The sequence below is a fragment of the Callithrix jacchus genome, chromosome 8 (assembly GCF_049354715.1).
Source record: "Callithrix jacchus isolate 240 chromosome 8, calJac240_pri, whole genome shotgun sequence".
NCBI lineage: Eukaryota > Metazoa > Chordata > Mammalia > Primates > Cebidae > Callithrix > Callithrix jacchus.
The window spans coordinates 123,405,653-123,429,963 of NC_133509.1; the positions used below are offsets into that span (position 1 = coordinate 123,405,653).

Below are 24,311 nucleotides of genomic sequence, written 5' to 3' on the forward strand. Positions count from 1 at the left end.
CAAGATATCGAGACCATCCTGGTCAACATGGTGAAACCCTGCCTCTACTAAAGATACAAAAAATTAGCTGGGCATGGTGGCGCGTGCCTGTAATCCCAGCTACTCAGGAGGCTGAGGCAGGAGAATTGCCTGAACCCAGGAGGCGGAGGTTGCTGTGAGCCGAGATTGCGCCATTGCACTCCAGCCTGGGTAACAAGAGTGAAACTCCGCCTAAAAAAAAAAGGAAATTTTGCTTTGGTTTGGTGGGTGCATTGACTAGTGTTTTCTTAGAATTTCAAAAGTTAGGCTGGGTTCAAAAGTTAGGCTCACGCCTATAATCCCAGCACTTTGGGAGGCCGAGGCAGGTGGATCACGAGGTCAAGAGATCGAGACCATCCTGGTCAACAAAGTGAAACCCTGTCTCTACTAAAAATACAAAAAATTAGCTGGGCACAGTGGTGCGCGCCTGTAGTCCCAGCTACTTGGGAGGCTGAGGCAGGAGAATTGCTTGAACCCAGGAGGTGGAGGTGGAGGTGAGCCGAGATCATGCCATCACACTCCAGCTTCGGTAACAACAGCAAAATTCCATCTCAAAAAAAAAAAAAAAGAATTTCAAAAGTTAATCTGTTTTGATAGCATGGTAAATACCCACTGTACAAATTATCATCATCTGCAAAAATCCAAATTGAATGAATGCCCTGCCACATAAAAATAATTACCCCTGAGGAAGGAGATAGTGAGGGCTAGAACTAGAAATGTGAAGTCTTTGGTCTCTGAATCTGCACTTTAAGTTCTGCCTACCACGCTCAACACTGTATCACATGCAACAACTTTTCAGTTATAAAAGAGTGATAATTTTATGGATAGATTACCCTGAACATCAGAGAAATGATGATGTTGGAAATGCGTTTGTTCAAATGGAGAAGAATGTCTGCCTTGGTAGCAAGTGACTGCTGTGACTGTAATTCCCAACACTTAGGGACTTTGATCCAATTGTGTCTATGCTATGTGATAATCACTATTGGAAAACATTTGTCCATTCAACCCACATATAGAAGCCAGGTGCTTCAAGGAGAAAGGTAAATAGATACATATCCCTGTCCTCAAATATTCAGCATGAGAATTACAGGTGAATATGTAATTGTAGCAGGTGAGGAAATTTATACATGGTTATACTGTATAGTCTGAATGGACTGGAAATGTTTGTTTAATCACTGTGATCAGCTTCTGCTTGAGTCTGGAAGGACAACAAAAGGTTGACTGAGCACTCAAAAGCAAAGCTTTGGGTCAGGCGTGGTGGCTCATGCCTATAATCCCAGCACTTTGGGAGGCCAAGGTGGGCAGAGCACGAGGTCAAGAGATTAAGACCATCCTGGCCAACATGGTGAAACCCCATTTCAACTAAAAAGACAAAAATTAGCTGGGCATGGTGGTGCGTGCCTCTAGTCCCAGATACTTGGGAGGCTTAGGCAGGAGAACTGCTTGAACCCGGGAGGCGGAAGTTGCAGTGAGCCAAGATTGCACCACTGGTGACAGAGCCAGACTCTGTTTCAAAAAACAAAACAAAACAAAAAGAAAAGCTTTGCAGACAGGAGGACACCCCAACACCCTTTCCCCCACCCCCTACTGCTTTTACACACACACACACACAAACACACACATGTGCGCACCCAAACAATGTGCAACATCTAGCTGAAATGCAACCTGAGAGGAGACTGCAGGTGTGGTAGAGGGCAATGTTGGAAGACTCATGGCTTCATGGAGATGGGGTTGGTACTCAGCCCTTCTGACTTCAAAGCCAATGCTCTTTTCAGTCATTTTCTCTTTTTGGAAGATAGCCCAGAGCCCTCTTAGCCAGCACTTTGGTTTGTTGAAATCTGGTCTTCATACTATCCCTTAGAGGAAAGCATGTTGTTTCCCCTGAATCAGAGAACACTTCCAAGCTGGGGAAAAAAAACTGTCCAGTTCAGTCTTTTCCAAGCCTAGCACTCCTACTCCCTCTAATGGCTTCTCTTAGGGCATCATCATGAACATTTTAAAGATGTGATGTAGTTTGTAAAGCTGCAGTTTACAGGGAAGTGCCTGAAATTGCATTGGACCATCAAATACCATTGGTTTAGTGGGGTTGCCCCTCCTGTGATCCAGACATTGTAACATCTTAGATCTAAGGGTGGGAGGTCTCAAGCAGCCTTCCAGTCTCTATTCCATAGTTGCCTTAAAAGTTAGCTCATTATGCTAAAAGTTAACACTTTCTTGAATATATTTTAATAAGTTTCCCTACTCTGAATATGCTTTAATGAAAACAGTACTTTTTATTAAATGTTATTTTCAATATTATGTAAATATTGGCTGAGGATTGGGTACCCAGTAATGGTAAAACAAGTGTTTTTGTTCTTAGTTCTGAAATGGTTGGTAAAGGAATAAAAGCAATTCATCTGTGTTTTGGATTGCGAATGGCATGAAAGGAGGGACTTGGTCTTGCTCCTCTTTGTGCTCTGGCTCCTGGCACAGTATCTGGCCCACTGTAGGTACTTAATTTTTAATCAGCAAGTTAGTGCTGCTATGAGCCAGGCACAGTTCAATATGCTTCACAATTATTAACTTATTTCATCCTTACAGTATCCCTTTGCAGGTGAAAGTAGCATTATACCTTATCAGTCACAGATAAGGAAACTGAGGCACAGAGATGAGAAGCAATTTGCCTAAGGTCTCAGAAGGAGTGGCAGAGCCAAGATTCAGACCAGACAGTCTGGCTGCAGTGCCCTTGTTCTCTGTCATTCTGCTCTGCTGCCTGTCATCAATGTTGAATGAGTGTATGATCACTGGATTTATCCTTGAGGAATGCTTTTGTAAATTAGGTCCTTAATTTCTTTTACCCCATAAATATTTCATGAGTGCTTACTATGTGTCCAGCATCCTGAAAGAAAGGTTGGAGAAATATAAAGCCCTACAGAGAGTTTATAATTTTAATTTTGTTAGGGAAGACACACACACACAAAATAACATTGCAGACAGTATATTATTATACTAATAGCTTCCATATAGATGCCATAGGAATTCAGAAGAAAGGATATTGGATTATTAAAGGACCATATGACAGACCCTAGGTAGCCCCACAACTCCTGCTCCTGCTGTCCACACACTGTACAACCTGCTCCTGACCCCCACTGTGGATTGCTTAGGTAATAAATATGGCAAAAATGAGAGGTTTGACAGATGTAATTAAAGTCATAAGTCAGCTGATTTTGGGGTCAGGTCCTGAGTGGGCCTAACTTAGATAAAATCCCTTGGCTGGTCTCAATTTTCTGGCCTCAAGTGATCCTCCCACCTCTACTTCACTGATTTGAAATTACAGGAATGAACCACTGTGCCTGGCCTTCACTGGCTTATGTGAACAGAAATGTTAGAGAACCCTTTGGCAAAGAACTGTGGGCAGCCTCTAGGACTTGAGGGTGGCTTTCAGATGATAGCCAGAAAAAAATCAGGTTCCTTACAAAGACACAAGAAAATGAATTCTTCTTTCTCTCTTTTTTGAGACAAGGTCTCAGTCTGTCACCAAGGCTGGAGTACGGTGGCATGATCTTGGCTCACTGCAACCTCTGCTAACAAGGCTCAAGCAATCCTCCCCTCAGCTTCCTATGTAGCCGAGACTAGAAGTGCATGCCACCATACCCAGCTAATTTTTTGTACTTTTGAAGAGACAGGTTTTTGCCATGTTTCCCAGGCTGGTCATGAACTCCTGGTCTCAAGTGATCCGCCAGCCTCAGCCTCCCAAACTGCTGGGATTACAGACATGAGTCACCGTACTTAGTTGGAAATGAATTCTAGCTAACAACCTGAATGAGCCTGAACATAGAAACTCAGTCAAGTCTTCAGATGAGAACACAGCCTCCCTGACACCTCGACTGTAGCCTTGTGAGAGTCTGAGCAGAGGACCCAGTGAAGTTGACCCACGGAAACCATGAGATGATAAACATTTGTGTTTTAAGCTGCTAAACTTGTGTTCATTTGATATGCAGCAATGGATAACAGACACCACTCTCAGGAACTAGTGGATATAAGGGAGAAAGAAGATCTCTCTGTGCTTCCTGTTTCCCAAGTTTTGTGATCAGGGATAGGGAGAATTCAGCTATTACAAATATGGGAATCAGGAGTAGAAACCTATGAGTGGGGAAAGGCGAGATGAAGATGACTTCTGTCTAAGTGCTGAATTTGAAGAAAATAAAATAAGAATAGTCACTTAAAAGTTGGGGGGCCGGGTGTAGTGGCTCACACCTGTAATTCCAGCACTTTGGGAGGCTGAGGCAGGCACATCAAGAGGTCAGGTGATCGAGACCATCCTGGCTAACACGGTGAAACCCCATCTGTACTAAAAATACAAAAAATTAGCCAGGCGTGGTAGTGCACGCCTGTAATACCAGCTACTCGGGAGGCTGGGCCAGGAGAATTGCTTGAACCCGGGAGGTGGAGGTTGCGGTGAGCCAAGATCACGCCACTGCATTCCAGCCTGGCTGACAGAGTGAGACTCTGTCTCACAAATAAATAAAGTTGGGAATGGGGTTTATGCAAGAATTTAAGGCTGATGGAAAATTCGGTCATTATCAGCAGAGTTGACAGTTAAAGTCCCCAAAACAAAAGTATTGTCCCACGGAGGGTGTTCAGAGGAGCAGGAGGATGGGGATTTGTCTCGGAGAGAGGCCACGGGTGGGCCCAGGAGAAGGAAGGCAGAAAAGAGGAGGGCCAGGGTAGTGCAGAGTCAAAGAAAAGACTTGACGGGGCCGGGCGTGGTGGCTCAAGCACTTTGGGAGGCCAAGGCGGGTGGATCACGAGGTCAAGAGATCGAGACCATCCTGGTCAATATGGTGAAACCCCGTCTCTACTAAAAATACAAAAATATCAGCTGGGCATGGTGGCGCGTGCCTGTAATCCCAGCTACTCAGGAGGCTGAGGCTGGAGAATTGCCTGAACCCAGGAGGCGGAGGTTGCGGTGAGCCGAGATTGCGCCATTGCACTCCAGCCTGGGTAACAAGAGCAAAACTCTGTCTCGGAGAAAAAAAAAAAGACTTGACGGATTGGTTCTGTTGCTCTGGATAGTCCATTTTCCCTTCAAAGGTAATTGCAGTGCGACTTCTAAGAGGCAGACTCCATTTTTCAGGTCAGAAAAGTTGAAATACCTGGACCGATACCATAGTAACAGTAAGTGAGGGCTGGATTTGAACTCGCATCTCATATCATAGCCCAAGATGTTTCTGCTACACATTTAATTCATTCTTACCACTCAAGAGAGAATAAAACGAGTAAGCCGAGGGCCAGCGGAGAGACTAATGAAGGCTCTCCGAGGCACCCGGGAGGCGGAGCTGCAAAGGCGACAGCAAGCGCAAGCCACCGCCCTCTTCACCGGAGCGCAGGTTTGGCGGGTAGAAGGTGTGCGCAGGCGCGGCCACGGGCGCAGGCGCGCTCACTCCGGCGCGCCGTGCCGGCAGGGGCGGAGATACGCTGTGTGCGCGGCCGGGGGCGGAGCGGAGGAGGAGGGGGTGGTGGCCGGGCTGTGGGGTAGGATCCCGCTGTAAGCTCCGGTAAGGTACGCGCCGCGCAGTGCTGAGTTACCGCACGCTGCGGAGCCATGGAGATCGGCACGGAGATCAGCCGCAAGATCCGGGTGAGGCCTGCGCCGGACGGGGGTGGGAAGCCGGATCTCGGCGGGCGGGCGGTTGTCAGGAGTAACGGGGACCTTGGGCCCGGGTGGACGCCGCGGCCTGGCCGCCGCTGGACGCTCCTAGCGGGCTGCAGCGCCTCCTGGTCCAGGCCGCCTCGGGCCTGGGGGTATTTGCGGCCTCGGAGCAGGGCTCCGAGGCGGGCGGGCGAGCAGGGCTGCTGCTGATGTAGCCACTGGGAAACGGAAGGACGGGTGCAGGCCCGGCGGGAGCCACCACAGCGGCGAAGCGAGCAGCTCAGGATCCGCTGCGGGAGGTGGGCGCCGCGGGGCCGGAGCGGAGGGGGGGGGGGCGGGCGCGGGCGAGGCCCCTCCCCGCCCCCGCCCGGGGGACCCGGCGGTGCGCGCACCGGCAAAGTGGCCTCAGCGCTGCAGAGTCGGTCTTTTCCTAGAGCCGCGTTTCTCACATGCAGGTTTGCTCTTTTTCTCTCAGAGTGCCATTAAGGGGAAATTGCAAGAATTAGGAGCTTATGTTGGTAAGTGTTTTTTTGGTTGTTAGTCTCATAGAATTTTGAGTTTGCAGCTAATTGAATTTTAGTGAGGGCATATTTCTCGCCGTGCTTTGGACGTTGGGAGAGTCTCCCTTCTATCTTTTTCAAATCTTATACTTCTTGGTTACTTCCTTATCATCCTTTTTGCAACCTTGCTTTTTTTCTTCCAAACCACCTTCTGTTAGAGTGTTTTGAAATTTAGTTTCCTGCGTTAAGCCTCTGTCATATTTTACATAATGTTTAACCAAATTTTATTTTATGTTTTTTGCTATTCTCTCTCTCTCTCATTTTAAATTTTTGGGACGGGGTCTCGCTACGTTGCCCAGGCTGGTCTTAACCCTTGGGCCCAAGCACTCCTCTGGCCTCAGCCTCCCAAGGTGCTGGGAGTGCAGGGATTACTGGTGTGAGCCACCATGCTTGTTTAAGGTGTCCTGTTCTTGTTAACTTTCCTCTTAACATTTGTTTTTAGAACTCTGATTTTGGATGTGAATGTTTGATGCTTTCTGGCATTTGCTTCTGTAAAATGGTTCAGTGAGTTCATTTCTGTAAAATGGTTCAGTGAGATCTCTTTATCTTTTCCCTCTTTCTCTCCTCTGAAACAGTAAAGCGTTTTCCTTCACCTTATTGTTTTATAATTTGAGTGTTTATTCTGGTCCAGGCACTGTGCTTAACTGTTGTATGTATATGCATTAACTCAGAATAATCCCTACGAGAACACTGGAAGGTAAGTGGCAGTATCTTTGACTGTGTAAACAAGGAAACTGAGGATTTGCCTACTTGAGCAAGGTTTTATGGTTTGCCTACAAAGCTAGTGCCTCCTGTAAAAATAATAGCTACCACTTATGACAGTGGTTCTCAAAGTGTGGGAGACTCCAAGGGTCTCTGAAGTCAGAACTGTTTTCGTAGTAGTACTAAGATAGTAACTAAGATGGTATTTGCTATTTTTCCACTGTGTGGACATTTGGATTGTGTAAAACTAATGATTGGTAAAACTGGTCAACATAGTCACACCATAATAGAGATCGTATTCAAATCACTCCCCGCTTGTTTTTTTTTTTAAGCCAATTACATTTAAAATGTCATTGATGAGGATGTGAAGTCCAGGGTTTAAAAAATATTTTTTGTCTTTTTCGTATTCAGTGTAAGGAAATGGAAATGCTCAGAAAACATTTTTATTGTATACTGAAATATGGTTGTTTTAAGGAACATCGTTTGAGTTGAGAACTAAGCTAGCCACCTCTTTCATGGAACATCATTTTTAACTTCAAAGAACCGGTAATCTGGTTACATACACTAGAATATTTGTCAGATATTTACTTGAAAGTGAGCAAAGAAAAGAACCCATAGTCTTTGTTGCCAATCACATGTGAGCTTTCAAATGAAAATTAGAATTTTGGAAAATCTGAGCCTACCTCCATGAACTTGACAGCTTCCTAGTACTAAAAAAATTTCTGATTAAATCACTGGTGATATTAAAAAATAATTTTATATTGCATAATGAAATATATCAAATATGTCAGTGGTTTTTGTAGCTCAGTTAACCTGTTTTTGTTTTTGTTGTTGTTTTGTTTTTTGGTTTTTTTTTGAGATGGATTCTCACTTTGTCCCCAGGCTAGAGTGCAGTGGCTTGATCTCAGCTCACTTCAGTCTCCACCTCCCAAGTTCAAGTGATACTCCTGCCTTAGCCTCCCAAGTAGCTGGGACTTCAGGTGCACCCCACCATGCCCAGCTAATTTTTGTAGTTTTAATAGAGATGGAGTTTCACCATGTTGGCCAGGTTGGTCTAGATCTCCTGACATCGTGATCCACTTACCTCGGCCTCCCAAAGTGCTGGGATTATAGGCATGAGCCACTGCACCTGGCCTGAACCAGTGTTTTCTAAATAACCAATACATGTTACAAAATTATGCATGGTTAAAGATTTATTTAAACTGTAGGGTGTGCTAGGCTCACGCCTGTAATCCCAACACTTTGGGAAGCTGAGGCGATTGGATTACCTGAGGTCAGGAGTTTGAGAACAGCCTGACCAATATGGTGAAACCCCGTCTTTAAAAAATAAAAAATAAATAAACTGTAGGATGAGTCAGTGGATTTCTCTGTAACAATTCAAAAAGGTCATTGATGTATTTGACATTCCACATTGCTCTAACATTTAATAAGCTACCACTTGTTTAGTTTTGGTGCAGTGTCACCGAAGGATATCCACCTTATCTGAAAAGACTATCAGAATATTCCTTTCTTTTCCAACTGCATATCTGTGAGACCAGATTTTCTTCACATTCTTCAATCATAAGGACAAAGAACAAGATATATAAAAATATAAATAAGGCCACTCTTTGCACTAAAGTTTTTTTGTTTTGTTTTTGAGAATAGGCTTCACTCTGTCACCTGGGTTAAAGTAGAAGGGTGAGATCTCGGCTTGTAGTTTAATTGCAACCTCCCCCTCCCAGGTTCAAGCAATTCTCCTGCTTCAGCCTCCCAAGTACCTGGGATTACAGGCACTCACCACCGAGCCCTGCTAATTTTTGTGTTTTTAGTAGAGATGGGGTTTCACCATGTTGGCCAGGCTGGTCTTGAACTCCTGACCTTAGGTGATCCATCCACCTCGGCCTCCCATAGCGCTGGGATTACAGGCATGAGACACGACACCCAGCCTAAATTTTTTTTTGGAAAATTTATTTTAATAAAAATAATGTTACTTACGTTAATATAATTGGGTTTGTGATTAACATGTGATGGGTGTACTTTTTAATGAGTTAATAAATACTTTAAAAATTCTCAGTTCTAATTTTCAACACAGTGAATAGTAGATAGAACCTGCATAAACCAGAGAAGGGGCCCAAGATTGAGCATTGGTAATTTATGGAGTGCTTACCACCATTTGCTGGGTACTTTCATAAATGATTTGTTGTCAGAATTATTGTAAGACTAACAGATGAGAGAATTGAAGCTCAGAGAAAATGAAGCTGAACCAAGATTTATTTATTCTTTTATTTTCTCAACACTTGAACTGCATTTTTAGTATTTTTTTTTGAAACAAATGTTTGAAAGTACTTTGAGTGAACCTTTCTGCCTATGTAGAAATATAGTACTTAAGGTATTAACAAACCTGGCAGGGCACGGTGGTTCACACCTGTAATCCAGCACTTTGGGAGGCCGAGGTGGGTGGATCACTTGAGGTCAGGAGTTCAAGACCAGCCTAGCAAAGATGGTAAAACCCCATCTCTACTAAAAATACAAACATTAGCCAACATGATGGCAGGCACCTGTAATCCCAGCTACTCAGGAGTCTGAGGCAGGAGACTCACTTGAACCCGGGAGACAGAGGTTGCAATTAGCCAAGATTGTGCCACTGCGCTCCAGCCTGGGGGACAGAGCAAGACTGTCTCAAAAAGAAATCTAACGGAGTTTTGGGGGTGCAGAGCTTAGAGTTCCTAATAATAACTTTTGCCTCTTGTTACTGAGGATTTTTTTTTTCTTCACTGTAGGATTCCCACTGTGATGGTGTTTTTTGGCTTTTTTTTTTTTTTTTTTAATCCTAGACCTCACCCTTATGATCACTATAGGCTTAGCACTGTGAGGTAAAACAGTGAGTGGAGTTGACATTATTTAATCTTTAAATTGAGTTTTTTTTAATGATGCCGTGCTTTTGGGTCTCTTGTTTATTTGATGTTGCTGCAAGTTTGTTACCCTGTGTAATTCAAACCTGCCTTTACCAAAAGTAAAGATGTTCTCTTGAGGAATTAGTGTTATTTTGAAACATTGTAAATTTAAATAAAACTCAGTTCTTTTTCTTGGGGAATGTTTATATATTTCCTGGAAGCTTCTTTGAAGTGAGTAAGCATTAACAAGATTCAAGGAAGTGAATGAATACTCAAGTTTGATTCTATGATTCAGAATGTCTAGTTTTGTAAGTATTAATTCTTAATTTTCATCCTTCTAGTAATTAAAATACTTGTGGAATTAAGAGAAAAATATTAAAGCTAAGCTCTTGTCCAATATAATTCCACTATCGCTCTGAGACACTAAAGCTTAGAGCTACATCTATATTTTCAAGCATATCAACTTTAAGAATAAAATTTTGAGGAAACAAAGTTTTGATATACTTTTCCCTTTAAATAGATGAAGAACTTCCTGATTACATTATGGTGATGGTGGCCAACAAGAAAAGTCAGGACCAAATGACAGAGGATCTATCCCTGTTTCTAGGGAACAACACCGTTCGATTCACCGTATGGTATGTTTCTGAATTCTTGTTCCTCATACCAAAGTTTGGCACAAACCAGAGTTGATATCCTGTCTGAAGAATGGTTCTTGGCAGTTGAGTTAGGTTCACTTTGGAGAGGCAGTTTGTGAGTGATGAGAGCACAGCCTCTGTATTACTCCTTTTTCACACTGCTGTAAAGAAATACTTGAGACTGGGTAATTTATAAAAGAAAGAGGTTTAATTGACTCACAGTTCCACATAGTTGGGGAGGCCTCAGGAAACTTACAATCATGGCGGAAGGGGAGGCAAGCACCTCCTTCATAAGTTGGCAGGAAAGAGAAGAGTGAAGGAGGAACTTCCAGAGACTTATAAAACTATCAAATCTCATGAGAACTTACTGTGATGAGACTGGGGGAAACCACCCCCATGATCCTCTCACCTTCCTCCCTTGACAAGTGGGGCTTATAATTGGAGATGAGATTTGGGTGGGCACACAGAGCCAAACTTTACCAGCCTCTGAAGCCAGACTCCCAAAGTTGAATCTTGGCCCTGTGTCTTGCCTTGATTTCTCCATCTGTAAAATGGGAAGAGTAAAATCACCTGCTTTATAAAATAGTTGTGAGGATCAAATGGGCTCATATGTGTAAAGTGCTTATAGGTGCCTCTAGCCTATGTCCCTAAGGAATTCTTAGTGTCTGTCAGCTATAGTTACTATGTTTCTTTTGTAAACTTCTATATCTTTTTTTTTTGAGACAGGATGTTGCTCTGTCACCTATGCTGTAGTTCAGTGGTACAGTAATGGGTCCCTACAGCCTCAATTTCCTGGGTTCAAATGATCATCCCATCTCAGTGTCCTCCCTCCCCACACCTATGCCTGGCTAATTTTTTAATTTTTTGTTGAGACAGGGTCTGCTATGTTGCCTTGGATGGTCTTGAATTCCTGGGCTCAAGCAGTCCTCCTGCCTTGGCCTTCAGAAGTCTTTGGGTTATAGGTGCGAGCCACTGCAGCTGGCCAGCTTCTGCATCTTACAATTCCTTTTCCCATACCAAAACTAGTTAGAGATCTTTTATGAACTGGATTGGCTTCTTATATTGCCTTTTACAATGAGTTACCTTTTATACGGAAAGGTTTTCTGTTTCTGACTTTTTAAGCTCTTTATTAAACTCACACCTTCGTTTTAAGTAATAATTATAGTGTAATTTTATAGCACATTTGAGATTTTTTTTTTTAAGTTTGGAATTTTAAAATAGGCAACTTTGCTTTTATACATAAATTACTGTTACATGTCTTACTAGAAGAGTAAGATTCAACTTAAGATGCTAGGTCCTGTTACCAGGTTTGAGGTAAAGAGAGGATAGGGATAGGGGCTGGAAGATAATGATATAGTTGAGAATAGACAAATACTTTATAAGGCCTCTCATACTAGGAACTACCAGTTACCATGAAAGCTGCTGATGTAGCAGAAGTTAAGTGAGCAAGTGGCCTGCTGAATTTGAATGACAAGAGAAGGCACTAAGTGGGGAGATGAGCCTGGTTAACTTCTTGCCTTTATACCAGAGGTCATCTTCAAGGTGTTTTTGCCCCAGTAGGCAACCATATGCTTACCAGCCTTCTTGAAATTCTGTACAGAATTCTCTGGGTTTATACATCGCACAAATTTAAAGAATGCTGTATAGTGGTCATCTAATGCTGTATAGTAGTTATGATACACACACTGCTGCCTCACTGTGGGTGACCCAGCCCATTTGTTACAATTTGTCCCCAGAGGTTATTCTCTCCCAGCCTCCCCTCCAAAAAAAGATTGTGGGGCTTTTGACTAGGGGAATTACCATTACTGTGAGTACTGTTTTTGTTTTTTTTTTCTGAAGTCCAGCCAATCTAAGATGAAAGATTGACTCAGTAGATCCTTTCTCAGATAACTTGATGGAACACTTTAGAGAGTGTTTTTTTTTTTTTTTTGAGATGGAGTTTCTCTCTTGTTACCCACGCTGGAGTGCAATGGTGCGATCTTGGCTAACTGCAACCTCCGCCTCCTGGGGTTCAAGCAGTTCTCTTGCCTCAGCCTCCCAAGTAGCTGGGACTACAGGCATGCCACCATGCCCGGCTAATTTTTTGTTTTTTGTATTTTTAGTAGAGACAGGATTTCACCATGTTGACCAGGATGGTCTCAATCTCTTGACCTCGTAATCCACCCGCCTGGGCCTCCCAAAGTGCTGGGATTACAGATGTGAGCCACTATGCCCAGCCTAGAGAGATTTTTTTAAACAGACTATGAACTGAATTTAAAACCAAATTAATTCAGCATTCTCATCTGGCCATAAATTTGGTTCTTTAACCTGTATTGATGCGATAGAGGATGTCCCCATTTTGGCACTTTGCTTTCTTAAGTTAATGTTGATTAACACCAGCCCCAAACAGACTACTTTGATTATTTGGAGGCTTGAAATAATTATAGGTGTCTCTAGCCCATGTCCGTGGGGACAGTAGCATATGACTAGGGTTCTCATTGAAACATGAGATTTCTGGCATTTTTTTGGAGGTACTGGGAAGGGATAGAAGGTACATTACCTCATTTATAACTACCAAAACAGGTTATGTCACAAGCAAGGTTACAGCCTTACAGTGTCAGTTTTGAAAGTAACAGTGAAATGATAAAGCGTATTTTGAAATTATACCTTTTTTTAACCTCTCAGAATTAAGTTGTCCAAGAAACCATCTAATTTAAGCAGTTAATACAAACTGCTTAAATGCTTGTAATAATAAGCAATATTACATGTTTATGATACTTGGTCTTATTTTACTGTAAGCTGCAGTAAGTCTTTAGTACTTAGAAAACAGGGTGACATTTTGTAGACTAAGACTCTGGTGAGATGATGTTCTTTCCCTTATTTTTGCAGAGGCTAGACGTTGAATACAGTGAAGAAAAAAATACAGTTTATTGACTTCTGTAGGATTTATACAAAGCCTTTTTTTTAAAATGTGAAATTTAAAATTTAATTTTAATACCATTTATGCACTTAATACAGCTTATCTATATTTATCTCAGCTGGGTGCGGTGGCTCATGCCTGTAATCCCAGCACTTTGGGAGGCTGAGGCAGGTTCTCTTGAATCTAGAACTTAAAATCCAGTCTGGACAATACAGTGAAATCCTGTCTCTATTTTAAAATGATAAAAGTATAAAACATTAAAAAAAATTATCTCTGAATATAATGTCATGAATTTAGAGTGACATTTGAATTGAAATCTTTCTTAACAGAGGCTTTATTGTTTTTTGGTTGTTTTTTTTCAGGCTTCATGGTGTATTAGATAAACTTCGCTCTGTTACAACTGGTAAGATTCATAACATTGTTTTTTTAAAAAATTTCTGCTTGCCCCTTCCGTAGTACAAAATCCTTGTGTCAGAAAAAAAAAATAAATAGAGAAAAAGAAAAAAAATTTCTGCTTGCTGTGGCATATGATTTGTTTCTTTCTAAAGTCATTTATAGTGCTTTGGAAAAAAACCATCAATTTCAGAACCGTGGTTCATTTGAACTTTTTTAGAAAGCACATATTTTTATGAACTTAAGAGTAGTAAATGTAATATAATTCAAAGATAATTTAAGTGTGGGAGAGAGAGCAGTGCACTTTATCCAAAGGAAATACTTACATATGTGTGTGAAGATTTAGCTTCAAGGATATTTCAGTATTTTATAATTGAAAACAATTTAAAAGTCCAGTAATAAACTAAATTGTTATATTACCATGTATGGAATAATAACTTAAAAATAATGTTGTGAGAGAATAACATGAGAATATACACACATAGGTAGATGTTTTCAAAAATGTGTATGTATGCTCTTCCCCCTAAAAAATCACCTTTGAGATAATTGGTGGAGGGTGGGATGGGGGTGGGGAAAGAGAGAGATAATTAGTGATTTTTATTTATATTTCTAAAATTTTCTACAATAAACATGTATTGCTTTTGAATTGGTGATGAGGAAGGAAAAGAATTAAAGTAATAGGTTCAAAGGACTATGTTTTTCTTTTCAGAACCTTCTAGTCTAAAGTCTTCTGATACCAACATCTTTGATAGTAACGTGTCTTCAAACAAGAGCAGTTTCAGTCGGGGAGATGAGAGGAGGCATGAAGCTGCAGTGCCACCGCTTGCCATTCCTAGCACTAGACCTGAAAAAAGAGATTCCAGAGTTTCTACAAGTTCACAGGAGTCAAAGACCACTAATGTCAGGTAAGAGTCTGGTGTAGACCTGTTGTGGGCAGATGGCTCTGTGTATGTGACACTTATATTCATTTTTATATCTTTCAGTTTGTTGTTTTCAGCAATTTTTAGAAACAGTGAAGTGATTATGAGCAGTTTTTTGAATAAAATAATGGATAAGATCTAACTAAGTATGATTATCTTTCATTACAGGTTTAGTAAATCAAAGTTTAAAGAATGTACAATTTCAAAGTAGTTTTGAATGGAATATATAAAGGGAATATCCTCATTTTTTTAATTGAAATTTTGTTTTGTTTTAAAGATGGGGTTTCACCATGTTGGCCAGGATGGACTAGATCTCCTGACCTCGTGAGCCACCATGCCCGGCCTTCATTGAAATTTTTTAAGTAAACATTCTTTGAAGATTTGGAAATAATTGCCCTAATTTGGTGTAATATATTTTGTTGTTCTTTAAATAGGCAGACTTATGATGACGGAGCTGCAACCCGACTAATGTCAACAGTGAAACCTTTGAGGGAGCCAGCACCCTCTGAAGATGTGATTGATATTAAGCCAGAACCAGATGATCTCATTGATGAAGACCTGAACTTTGTGCAGGAGAACCCTTTATCTCAGAAAAAACCTACAGTGACACTTACATATGGTTCTTCTCGCCCTTCTATTGAAATTTATCGACCACCTGCAAGTAGAAATGCAGATAGTGGTGTTCATTTAAACAGGTTGCAATTTCAACAGCAGCAAAATAGTATTCATGCTGCCAAGCAGCTTGATATACAGACTAGTTGGGTATATGAAACAGGACGTTTGTGTGAGCCAGAAGTGCTTAACAGCTTAGAAGAAACGTATAGTCCGTTCTTTCGAAACAACTCAGAGAAAATGAGTATGGAGGTTTGTATGTATTTTTAAATTCTGGCTTATTATGCTAAAAATTGGCAGTATTTGATACTAAATAATATGTGAAGTAACTAAACACATGTTGCAAGTTTATTTTTAAATTGTTTAACTGCTGTTTCTCATGATACACCAGTTAGATTTTCCTCTCTGTGGCTTGCTCCTAGAGTTCTTTTATGTCACATCTGAACACCTTTTTGGGATTTCCAGCATTTGAGATAGCTTTAATCTTATATTAATTGGGGGAGGGGATTTCAGATCACGTTTAGATTGTTCGTGGTAATTGCTAGTAAGCAACCAAATAACTGTTTTATTAGTTTCCTCAATAGCACTGTATGCAGCTGTTAATAAACATAAAGCTCTAATTTTTGTTTTAGCTAAAGGTTGGCTATTAGGGATAATATTCATAGTTTTATAAAAATCAAGAAATATCCTGTGAATTTTTCATATTACTGTTTTTTTCTTAAAGAATATTTTGTGGTAGAACTTTTGTTATTTTCTGAGATGAGTTAAGCATAAATTTTATCTGATTGCAGGATGAAAACTTTCGGAAGAGAAAGTTGCCTGTGGTAAGTTCAGTTGTTAAAGTAAAAAAATTCAATCATGATGGAGAAGAGGAGGAAGATGATGATGATTTTGGGTCTCGAACAGGAAGCATCTCCAGCAGTGTGTCTGTGCCAGCAAAGCCTGAAAGGAGGTACCTTAAATGTGGCTGTAAATTAATCTTTTACTGCCTTGATGGAGTCTTCTCAATTTCTTGAAGAGACTAATCATTAAAATAATTTTTTTTTTAATATGGAGTCTTGCTCTGTCATCCAGGCTTGAGTGCAGTGGTGTGGTCTTGGCTCACTGTAACCTCTGCCTTCCAGGTTCAAGTAATTCTCCTGATTCAGCCTCCTGAATGGCCAGGATTACAGGTGCACACCACCATGCCCAGCTAATTTTTGTATTTTTAGTAGAGATAGGGTTTCACCATATTGGACCAGTCTGGTCTTAAACTCCTGACCTCAGGTGATCCACCAACCTTGGCTTCCCGAAGTGCTGGGTGCATGAGCCACTGCACCCAGCGTAAATACTTAATGTAATACCACATAGACTTTTCCATTGGCTTTTGAGAAACACATTAATGAGAGAAATTGCTTAACATTGTAAAGATTTGCAGAGAATATTAAACACTGATGGTAGGGTGAGGGGGAACACATCAATTACTACTCAGATTTGTTATGTTAAAAAAAACTAGGGTAGGGCTCGGTGGCTCATGCCTGTAATCTCAACACTTTGGGAGGCCGAGGCAGGTGGATTACCTTAGGTTGGAAGTTGGAGACCAGCCTGGTCAGAATGGTGAAACCCTATCTCTGCTTAAAAAAAATAAAATACAAAAATTAGCTGGGCATGGTGGCAGTGCCCTTGTAATCCCAGCTACAAGGGAAGCTGAGGCAGGAGAATTGCTTGAACCCAGAAGGTGGAGGTTGCAGTGAGCCAAGATTGCGCCATTGTACTCTAACCTGGGCAACAGATTGAGACTCCGTATCCAAAACAAAAGCTAAAAGGGACCTGGACATGGTGACTCATGCCTGTACCTAGCACTTTGAGAGGCTGAGGCAGGAGTATTGCTTGAGGCCAGGAGTTCAAGAACAGCCTGGGCAATGCAGTGAGTCTTTGTCACTACAAAGATAAATTAGATGGTCATTGTGGCAGGTGCCTATAGTCTTAGACTGGAGAGGCTGATGTGGAAGGATTACTGGAGCCTAGAAATTTAAGGCTGCAGTGACACACTACACTCCAGCCTGGGTGATAGAGCAAGACTCTGTCTCTTTAAAAAAAAAAAAAAAAAGGGTTCCAGTGTAGTTGGCATTTTCTAAAAACTGCAGCTAGTCTGTTTAAAACATAGAGAAGGTTGTGGTAAAGGCATAATGGCTGGCCTCTGAAGAACTGCAATTTAAAGTTTAATAAAAATACCTTTCTTAACTCTTTTAGACCTTCTCTTCCACCTTCTAAACAAGCTAACAAGAATCTGATTTTGAAGGCTATATCTGAAGCTCAAGAATCTGTAACAAAAACAACTAACTATTCCACAGGTAACTTAAATGTATTATGTTTACACTTCGTAAAAGATTTCTGTAATTCTTGAGTAAGCTGAAAGTGACTGTTCCTTAAATTGTTTAAAATAAAGATGCCTGTCAGATGTCAAGACCAAGACGAGGTTCCCCTATTGAAGAATGGCTTTAAAGGAGAGGGACCGGTTTGACCGATTTGAGGAACTTTGCCAAGTATTAGTGGAGTGTAGTTTTTTGAGCACCATATAATGCCTTTTATACTCTTTCCAATGTGTGTTAAATACATAGTACATAAACGTTTTGAAGAGAATTTTGATGAAGTGGGACTTTCATATTAGTAGCATTAGATTCAGCATTAGATATGAATTTAGGATGTATAAAGGGGAGTACAATTGGATAATAATAGGCAGCTGAAGTCATAGAAATTTGTTTAACAGTAGTACATAAACAGGTTGGTTTCCTCCCTTTCAGTGGAACTCAAGAATTTAATCATCTGTGATGTTCCTGCTCCAATTCTAGTCGAAGTACTAAATCATTTTATGAGAGAATATAAAAGTATTACATTTGCTTTCCTTTTGTGACAGAGTCTCGATCTCTCACCCAGGCTGGAGTGCAGTGGCATGATCTCAGCTCACTATAACCTCTGCCTCCCAGGTTCAAGTAATTCCTGAGTAACTGGGACTACAGGTGCACGCCACCACGCCCGGCTAATTTTTGTAATTTTAGTAGAGACACCGTTTCATCATGTTGGCCAGGATGGTCTTGAACTCCTGACCTCAGGTGATCCACTCACTTCGGCCTCCCAAAGTGCTGGGATTATAGGCATAAGCTACTGCTCCCGGCCTACATGTTTTCAAAACAGGAGATGAATCAGCTATAAGCTGGTCTTAGGGAAAGCTCTTTCGGAAATGCAAACAACTGATGGGTGTCATTTTATGTTGTCATTAAATTCTGTACTCTATGGCCAACCTATTGTAGCCAATGTGTAAACTTGTGTTAACAAGCTGATGATAATGAGCTACTCTAAAAAGATGAAAGTTTTTGCTGTGGATTTGATGGATGTACTTACAGCATTGCCCTGCTCGTCCACTCTCTCATGCATCTCTCTTTTTTACCCCTTCCGAAAGTGAGGTAAACTGTACCCATCAGTTGTTTTTTTGGCTTTCTTTTTTTGAGATGAAGTCTTGTTCCATTGCCCAGGCTGGAGTGCAGTGGCATGATCTTCGCTCACTGCAACCTCTGCCTTCTGAGTCCAAGCGATTCTTCTGCCTCAGCCTTCCAAGTAGCTGGGCTTACAGGTGCCCACCACCATGCCAGGCTTATATTTTTGTACTTAGTAGAGATGAGATTTCGTCATGTTGGCCCAGCTGGTCTCGAACTCCTGACCTCAGGTGATCACCCGCCTCGGCCTCCCAAAGTGCTGCAATTACAGGGGTGAACCACCATGCCTGACACCATCAGGCTTTGATTCTGATATTTGCCTGTCTTCTTCTTTCTCCTTATCCCTCATTTAACCTTGAACACAAAATTCAACAGGTTTGGCATATGGAATAAGGATTGATAAAGATAGCAAAGGTCTGCTCTAAACCTAATGGTATGTCAATCTACATTTCATTTCCTGATCTATCAGCATATTAATTTTCTAGAATGATGAGAAGTTTAGAGAATTTTCATGACTTTGAAAATTTCTTTCTTTATCAGGTTATCTATTTGAAACTGATGTAAGATCATGCAGCTAAGTTTAAATAAATCATATTTTGTTGACAGTGAATCCATATGTACTGTATTCATGACATGTGACTTAAAATGTATGGACATTATTTACATATGTGTGGATAAATAGGTCAGTTATCTAGCTCAGTAATGTAAGAAAAAATGAATGGTATGTGGATTGACCTCATATGAATGTTCTATTCTGTTCTTTTTTCTTTTTTTTTTTTTTGGGAGATGAAGTTTCACTCTGTTGCCCAGGGTTGAGTGCAGTCACCCAATCTCATCTCACTGCAACCTCCTCCTCCTGGGTTCAAGTGATTTTCCTGCCTCAGCCTCCCAAGTAGTTGGGATTACAGGCATGTGTACCACACCCAGCTAATTTTTGTGTCTTTAGTAGAAATGGGGTTTTACCATGTTAGCCAGGCTGTTCTCAAACTCCTGATCTCAAGTGATCCACCCACCTCGCCTCCCAAAGTACTGGGATTACAGGCGTGAGCTACCACGCCCAGCCTGAACTCCTCATATGTTCTAAACCAAAGGAGGCATTTATATTTAATATGATGTAGTCACTGTTGAGTTTTGATGTATTACTGCATTTGTATTTCTATCTTTTTTGCTTTTATGTGAAAGTCCCACAGAAACAGACACTTCCAGTTGCTCCCAGAACTCGAACTTCTCAAGAAGAATTGCTAGCAGAAGTGGTCCAGGGACAAAGTAGGACCCCCAGAATAAGCCCCCCCATTAAAGAAGAGGAAACAAAAGGAGATTCCACAGAAAAAAATCAAGGTAATAACTTAAATGGTGTTTCATTCTTTTACTACAGTTTTTTCATGAGGCATTACATATTTTCCAATGGATTTTTATGAAATGTTACACTATTAAAAAAAGTGATGATTAAGACCAGAAAGAGAATGAGAAGAATATCTTGAGGAAGGTTCATACCAACACTTTTCAGAAAGAAAAAAAATTTTCAGGTGTGTGCCACTGCACCTAGCCCTTTCTAGAAATTTTTGAAAGTCTTTTTATTGTGATAATTTTTAACATTCTGAAAAATGGAAAGGGTAGTACAGTGAACTCTCATGAACCCAGTCATTAAGGCTTAATTATTATCAGAATTTTGCTGGTCTTTAGATAGCTCCTTCTTAAAGATATATTTATTTCTGCATTCTTTCTTTTTCTCTTTTTGTTGATCCTACTCATTTACCTGAACTGGAAATTTTAATTATTTTTAAATCTCCCCTCTCTTAAGCATTCTGTCTCTGACCTGCCATGTGTGTCTTTTTTTTTTTTTTTTTTTTTGCTTCCTTTTTTCACAGCTTTCTCCCCCAATTCCTATACAGTCCTCTGACTTTGAAAGTGTGTCTCTCATCTTCTGACTCCTTTGTGAAAGTGTTTCTCCCCTCCTCCTTATTGCCAGAATTAATGCCGTTAGTTTGGGCTTTTGGTGTCTCTGTTGTCTGACCACTGAGCTTGCACAGCCCTTCTCCATGACTCTCAACCTTTTTGTTTCTTCTGTTCCCATCAAGAAGGATTCCTGTTTCTTTTTCTACTAAGATTTGAATTTTAAAACCCCACCAAGAGTATCTATGTGCTTATTATGTTATTTCTCACATTATGTTTCAAGAACCTTGGAATATATTTTTTCATATCTCCAAAACTGTCCTTTAAACTGTTCAAGGTTTCATGAAACCTTATGATTTCAAAATTGTCAGTTCTGTATTTGTCTCCTCATTGTGTCTCTTTGAAAATTTTTGACTATATTGTACAGTTTGCCGTGATGCTATTCTGATAAATGATAGGCCTAAGGACAAGATCTGTTTGTTCCCCAAACAGCCCATAGGTACCAATTGGAAAATGTGAATGGGCCAAATTGAGAAGAGAAGCTGAAGCCTAGGAGGGATTTTGCACAGTGCAGTGGCAGATGAGGCTAATGTAGAAGGGCTGCGGCAGTCTACTCCCTGTGGAGTCTACAGTGTGTTGCCCCAATGTTTTCTTCAAAGACAGGATTCTCCATGAAAGTCTTGGAGTAGAATCAGATGGAGCAGGGAAATAGACAGCAGAGATAGGAAAGAATGTCAGGTAAAAATAGGAGAGGGAAAGAATAGGAAATCTCAAAGCAAGGTGCCATATTTTTTACATCACAAAATCAACAGAAGAAGGTTTTTGATTCTGAAGTTAGAATAGCTATCTGAAGCACACTTTCCCCTAAAATGAACAACAGAAAAGTATCAAGGTCAAGTTCTATGCCAAATTAAAAGATAAAAAAGGAATAAAAGACAAAATAGTGGGCCAGGCGCGGTGGCTCACACCTGTAATCCCAGCACTTTGGGAGGCTGAGGCGGGTGGATCACGAGGTCAAGAGATCGAGACCATCCTGGTCAACAAGGTGAAACCCCGTCTTTACTAAAAATACAAAAAAATTATTTTATTTTTTATGGGCATGGTGGCGCACTCCTGTAGTCCCAGCTAGTCGGGAGGCTGAGGCAGGAGAATTGCTTGAACCCAGGAGGCAGAGGTTGCGGTGAGCTAAGATCATGCCGTTGCACTCCAGCCTGGCTAACAGGAGCAAAACCCCATCTCAAAAAAAAAAAAAAAAAAAAGACAAAATAGCATTGTTTCAGTGAAAGCACGCTGAAAGGTATACTAAAAAGAAATACCATTGCAAAGTGAGATAGAAGACATTATTTAAATACAAGGAAAAACCAAGGGAAACATAAAATAGAATTAGAAGAACTTTGAGGCTGGGTGTGGTGCCTCATGCCTGTAATCCCAACAGTTTGGGACGCTGAGGCAGGAGGATCACTTGAGACCAGCCTGGGCAGCATAGCAAAACCCTGTCTCTGTGAAAAATCATAACATTAGCTGGGCAAGGTGTACACTTGTAGTCCTTTCTCCTTGGGAGGCTGAGATGGGAGGATTGCTGGATCCCAGGAGGCTGAGGTTGCAGTGTGCCATGATCATGCCATTGCCCTCCAGCTTGGGTGACAGAGTGAGACCCTATCTCAAAAGAAATGAAGACTAAATTAGAAAGAACTCAAGAATTAGTGTGTCTTAATAAAATGAAACATCATGCATATAATCTCAATTTGGGAGGCCGAGGCAGGAGGATCACTTGAGGCTAGGAGTTCAAGATCAGCCAGGGCAACATAGCAAGACCTTTTGTCTACAGGACATAGTAATTTAAAAATAAATAAAACATCTTCAGAGAAATTGAAGATAAATGAGACGAACACATGAGAAAGTGGCAAACACTGAATATAGACAATAGAAATACACTATATTTATAATAGTAATCTCCAAAGAAACAATATTGAGAGGAACAGAGCAAACGTTAACTTTCAAGAAAACTGTCCTGAAGTGAAAACATATTGGAAACTGTTGTCTGAAAAATTGCACAGTATACCTGAGAATATTCACCCAGAACCATAAACACTAAGATGTATTCTATAATTAATGAATTTTTAAAAAGAAAAAAAGTCATTTGGACATCAAGGCAAATGGGGCTTATGACTTAGAAGAAAAAGAAAAGTAGATTATCATCAGACTTTTCAAGAGCATCACTTTTGTGCCAGAAGAAAATGGACTGGCACATTTAAGATATTCCAGAAAAGAAAATGTGAGCCAAGAATGTAACGTCCAGGTCCTTGCGCGTGGAGCCGAGCGACTATGGTGGCCCGGGTGTGGTCGCTGATGAGGTTCCTCATCAAGGGAAGTGTGGCTGGGGGCGCCGTCTACCTGGTGTATGACCAGGAGCTGCTGGGGTCCAGCGACAAGAGCCAGGCAGCCCTAAAGAAGGCTGGGAAAGTGGTTCCCCCGGCCATGTACCAGTTCAGCCAGTACGTGTGTCAGCAGACAGGCCTGCAGATACCCCAGCTCCCAGCTCCTCCAAAGATTCACTTTCCCATCTGTGACTCCTGGAATGCAGGAATCATCACAGTGATGTCAGCTCTGTCGGTAGCCCCCTCTAAGGCCTGCGAGTACTCCAAGGAGGGCTGGGAGTACGTGAAGGCGCGCACCAAGTAGTGAGCCAGCTGGCTGCCTGCCCCAGCCAGAAGGGACAGGGCTGCCACCAGCCTGGGACCCCACTCCAGGGGCAGCTCCCGGCCTTGCCGGCCCAATAAAGGACTTTGGAAGTGTTAAAAAAAAAAGAATGTAACGTCCAGCAAAAGTTACCTTTAGAAGTGATCAGCACCAACTTTTATCTATATGCAGATATTCAGAGACTATTATTCCCATGAATTTAGGGAATCTAATGGAGGATGAGCTGCAGACAAGTAAAAGACCTGTTGTCCTGAATTTACACTGGAAATTTTTTTGAACTCACATTGTATTTTATATATAAATAATTTTTTTTCTAGTTCTGTCTACTGCAAGGGCATAGAAACAATAATCAACCCTTAGTATTATCCATAATTCCCAGATTGTGGTCTTGGAATACTTCCTATTTAAAAAGCTAGGCTTTGGACCGGCATGGTGTCTTACTCCTGTAATCCCAGCACTTTGAGAGGCTGAAACAGGCAGATCACGTGAGGTCAGGAGTTCGAGACCAGCCTGGCCAACATGGTGAACATACAAAAATAGAAAAAATTAACCGGCCATGGTGGTGGGTGCTTGTAATCCCAGCTACTCGGGAGGTGAGGCAGGAGAATTGCCTGGACCCGGGAGGAGGAGATTGCAGTGAGCTGAGATGGTGCCACTGGACTCCAGCCTGGGCAAAAAAGTGAGATTCAGTCTCTAAAAAAATAAAAGAACTGGGCTTCTTGAGAAATATCTTTTTCCAGGTCAGGGGCAGGAAATGTTAAGATGATCCTGGAATGTCTCAACATCCCAGATAGCAAAGAAGCTTTCGATGAATGGTAGATCATGTCTAAGGGATGCAGGAGCCAACTTAGAGAGGTTATCATTGGCCAAAGATGGAATTATTTGAGCTTCAGTAGGTGTAAGAATCTCAGTGGATTAAAGCCCATTTAAATCCACAGTTTCCCAATAGACTGAGTCTCGCCCTGTTGTCCAGGCTGGAGTGCAGTGGCACAATCTCAATT

At 41.4% G+C, this 24,311-nt stretch overlaps 1 protein-coding gene and 1 pseudogene across 12 annotated transcripts in view; both read left to right on the plus strand.

Moving 5' to 3' along the window:
- Positions 1-5,495: 5,495 nt before the first annotated feature.
- Positions 5,496-24,311, plus strand: part of ZC3H14 (zinc finger CCCH-type containing 14) — a 51,391-nt gene continuing 32,575 nt past the window's right edge. For 8 of the 12 annotated variants that reach the window (XR_013521454.1, XR_013521455.1, XM_035261249.3 and 5 more), the window contains exons 1-9: positions 5,496-5,638; positions 6,126-6,168; positions 10,306-10,420; positions 13,682-13,722; positions 14,422-14,617; positions 15,067-15,496; positions 16,036-16,196; positions 17,477-17,577; positions 19,900-20,055. Coding sequence is in view for 10 of the 12 variants with exons in the window: in XM_035261249.3 (XP_035117140.1) it covers positions 5,603-5,638; positions 6,126-6,168; positions 10,306-10,420; positions 13,682-13,722; positions 14,422-14,617; positions 15,067-15,496; positions 16,036-16,196; positions 17,477-17,577; positions 19,900-20,055 (1,279 nt within the window). In the remaining 2 variants the exon portion in view is untranslated. Of the gene's footprint in view, positions 5,950-6,125; positions 6,169-10,305; positions 10,421-13,681; positions 13,723-14,421; positions 14,618-15,066; positions 15,497-16,035; positions 16,197-17,476; positions 17,578-19,899; positions 20,056-24,311 lie in introns of all 12 variants that reach the window. The other 4 variants (XM_035261251.3, XM_078335583.1, XM_078335584.1 and 1 more) reach the window with 1 other exon arrangement.
- Positions 22,909-23,417, plus strand: LOC100414189 (chromosome 10 open reading frame, human C19orf70 pseudogene; annotated as a pseudogene).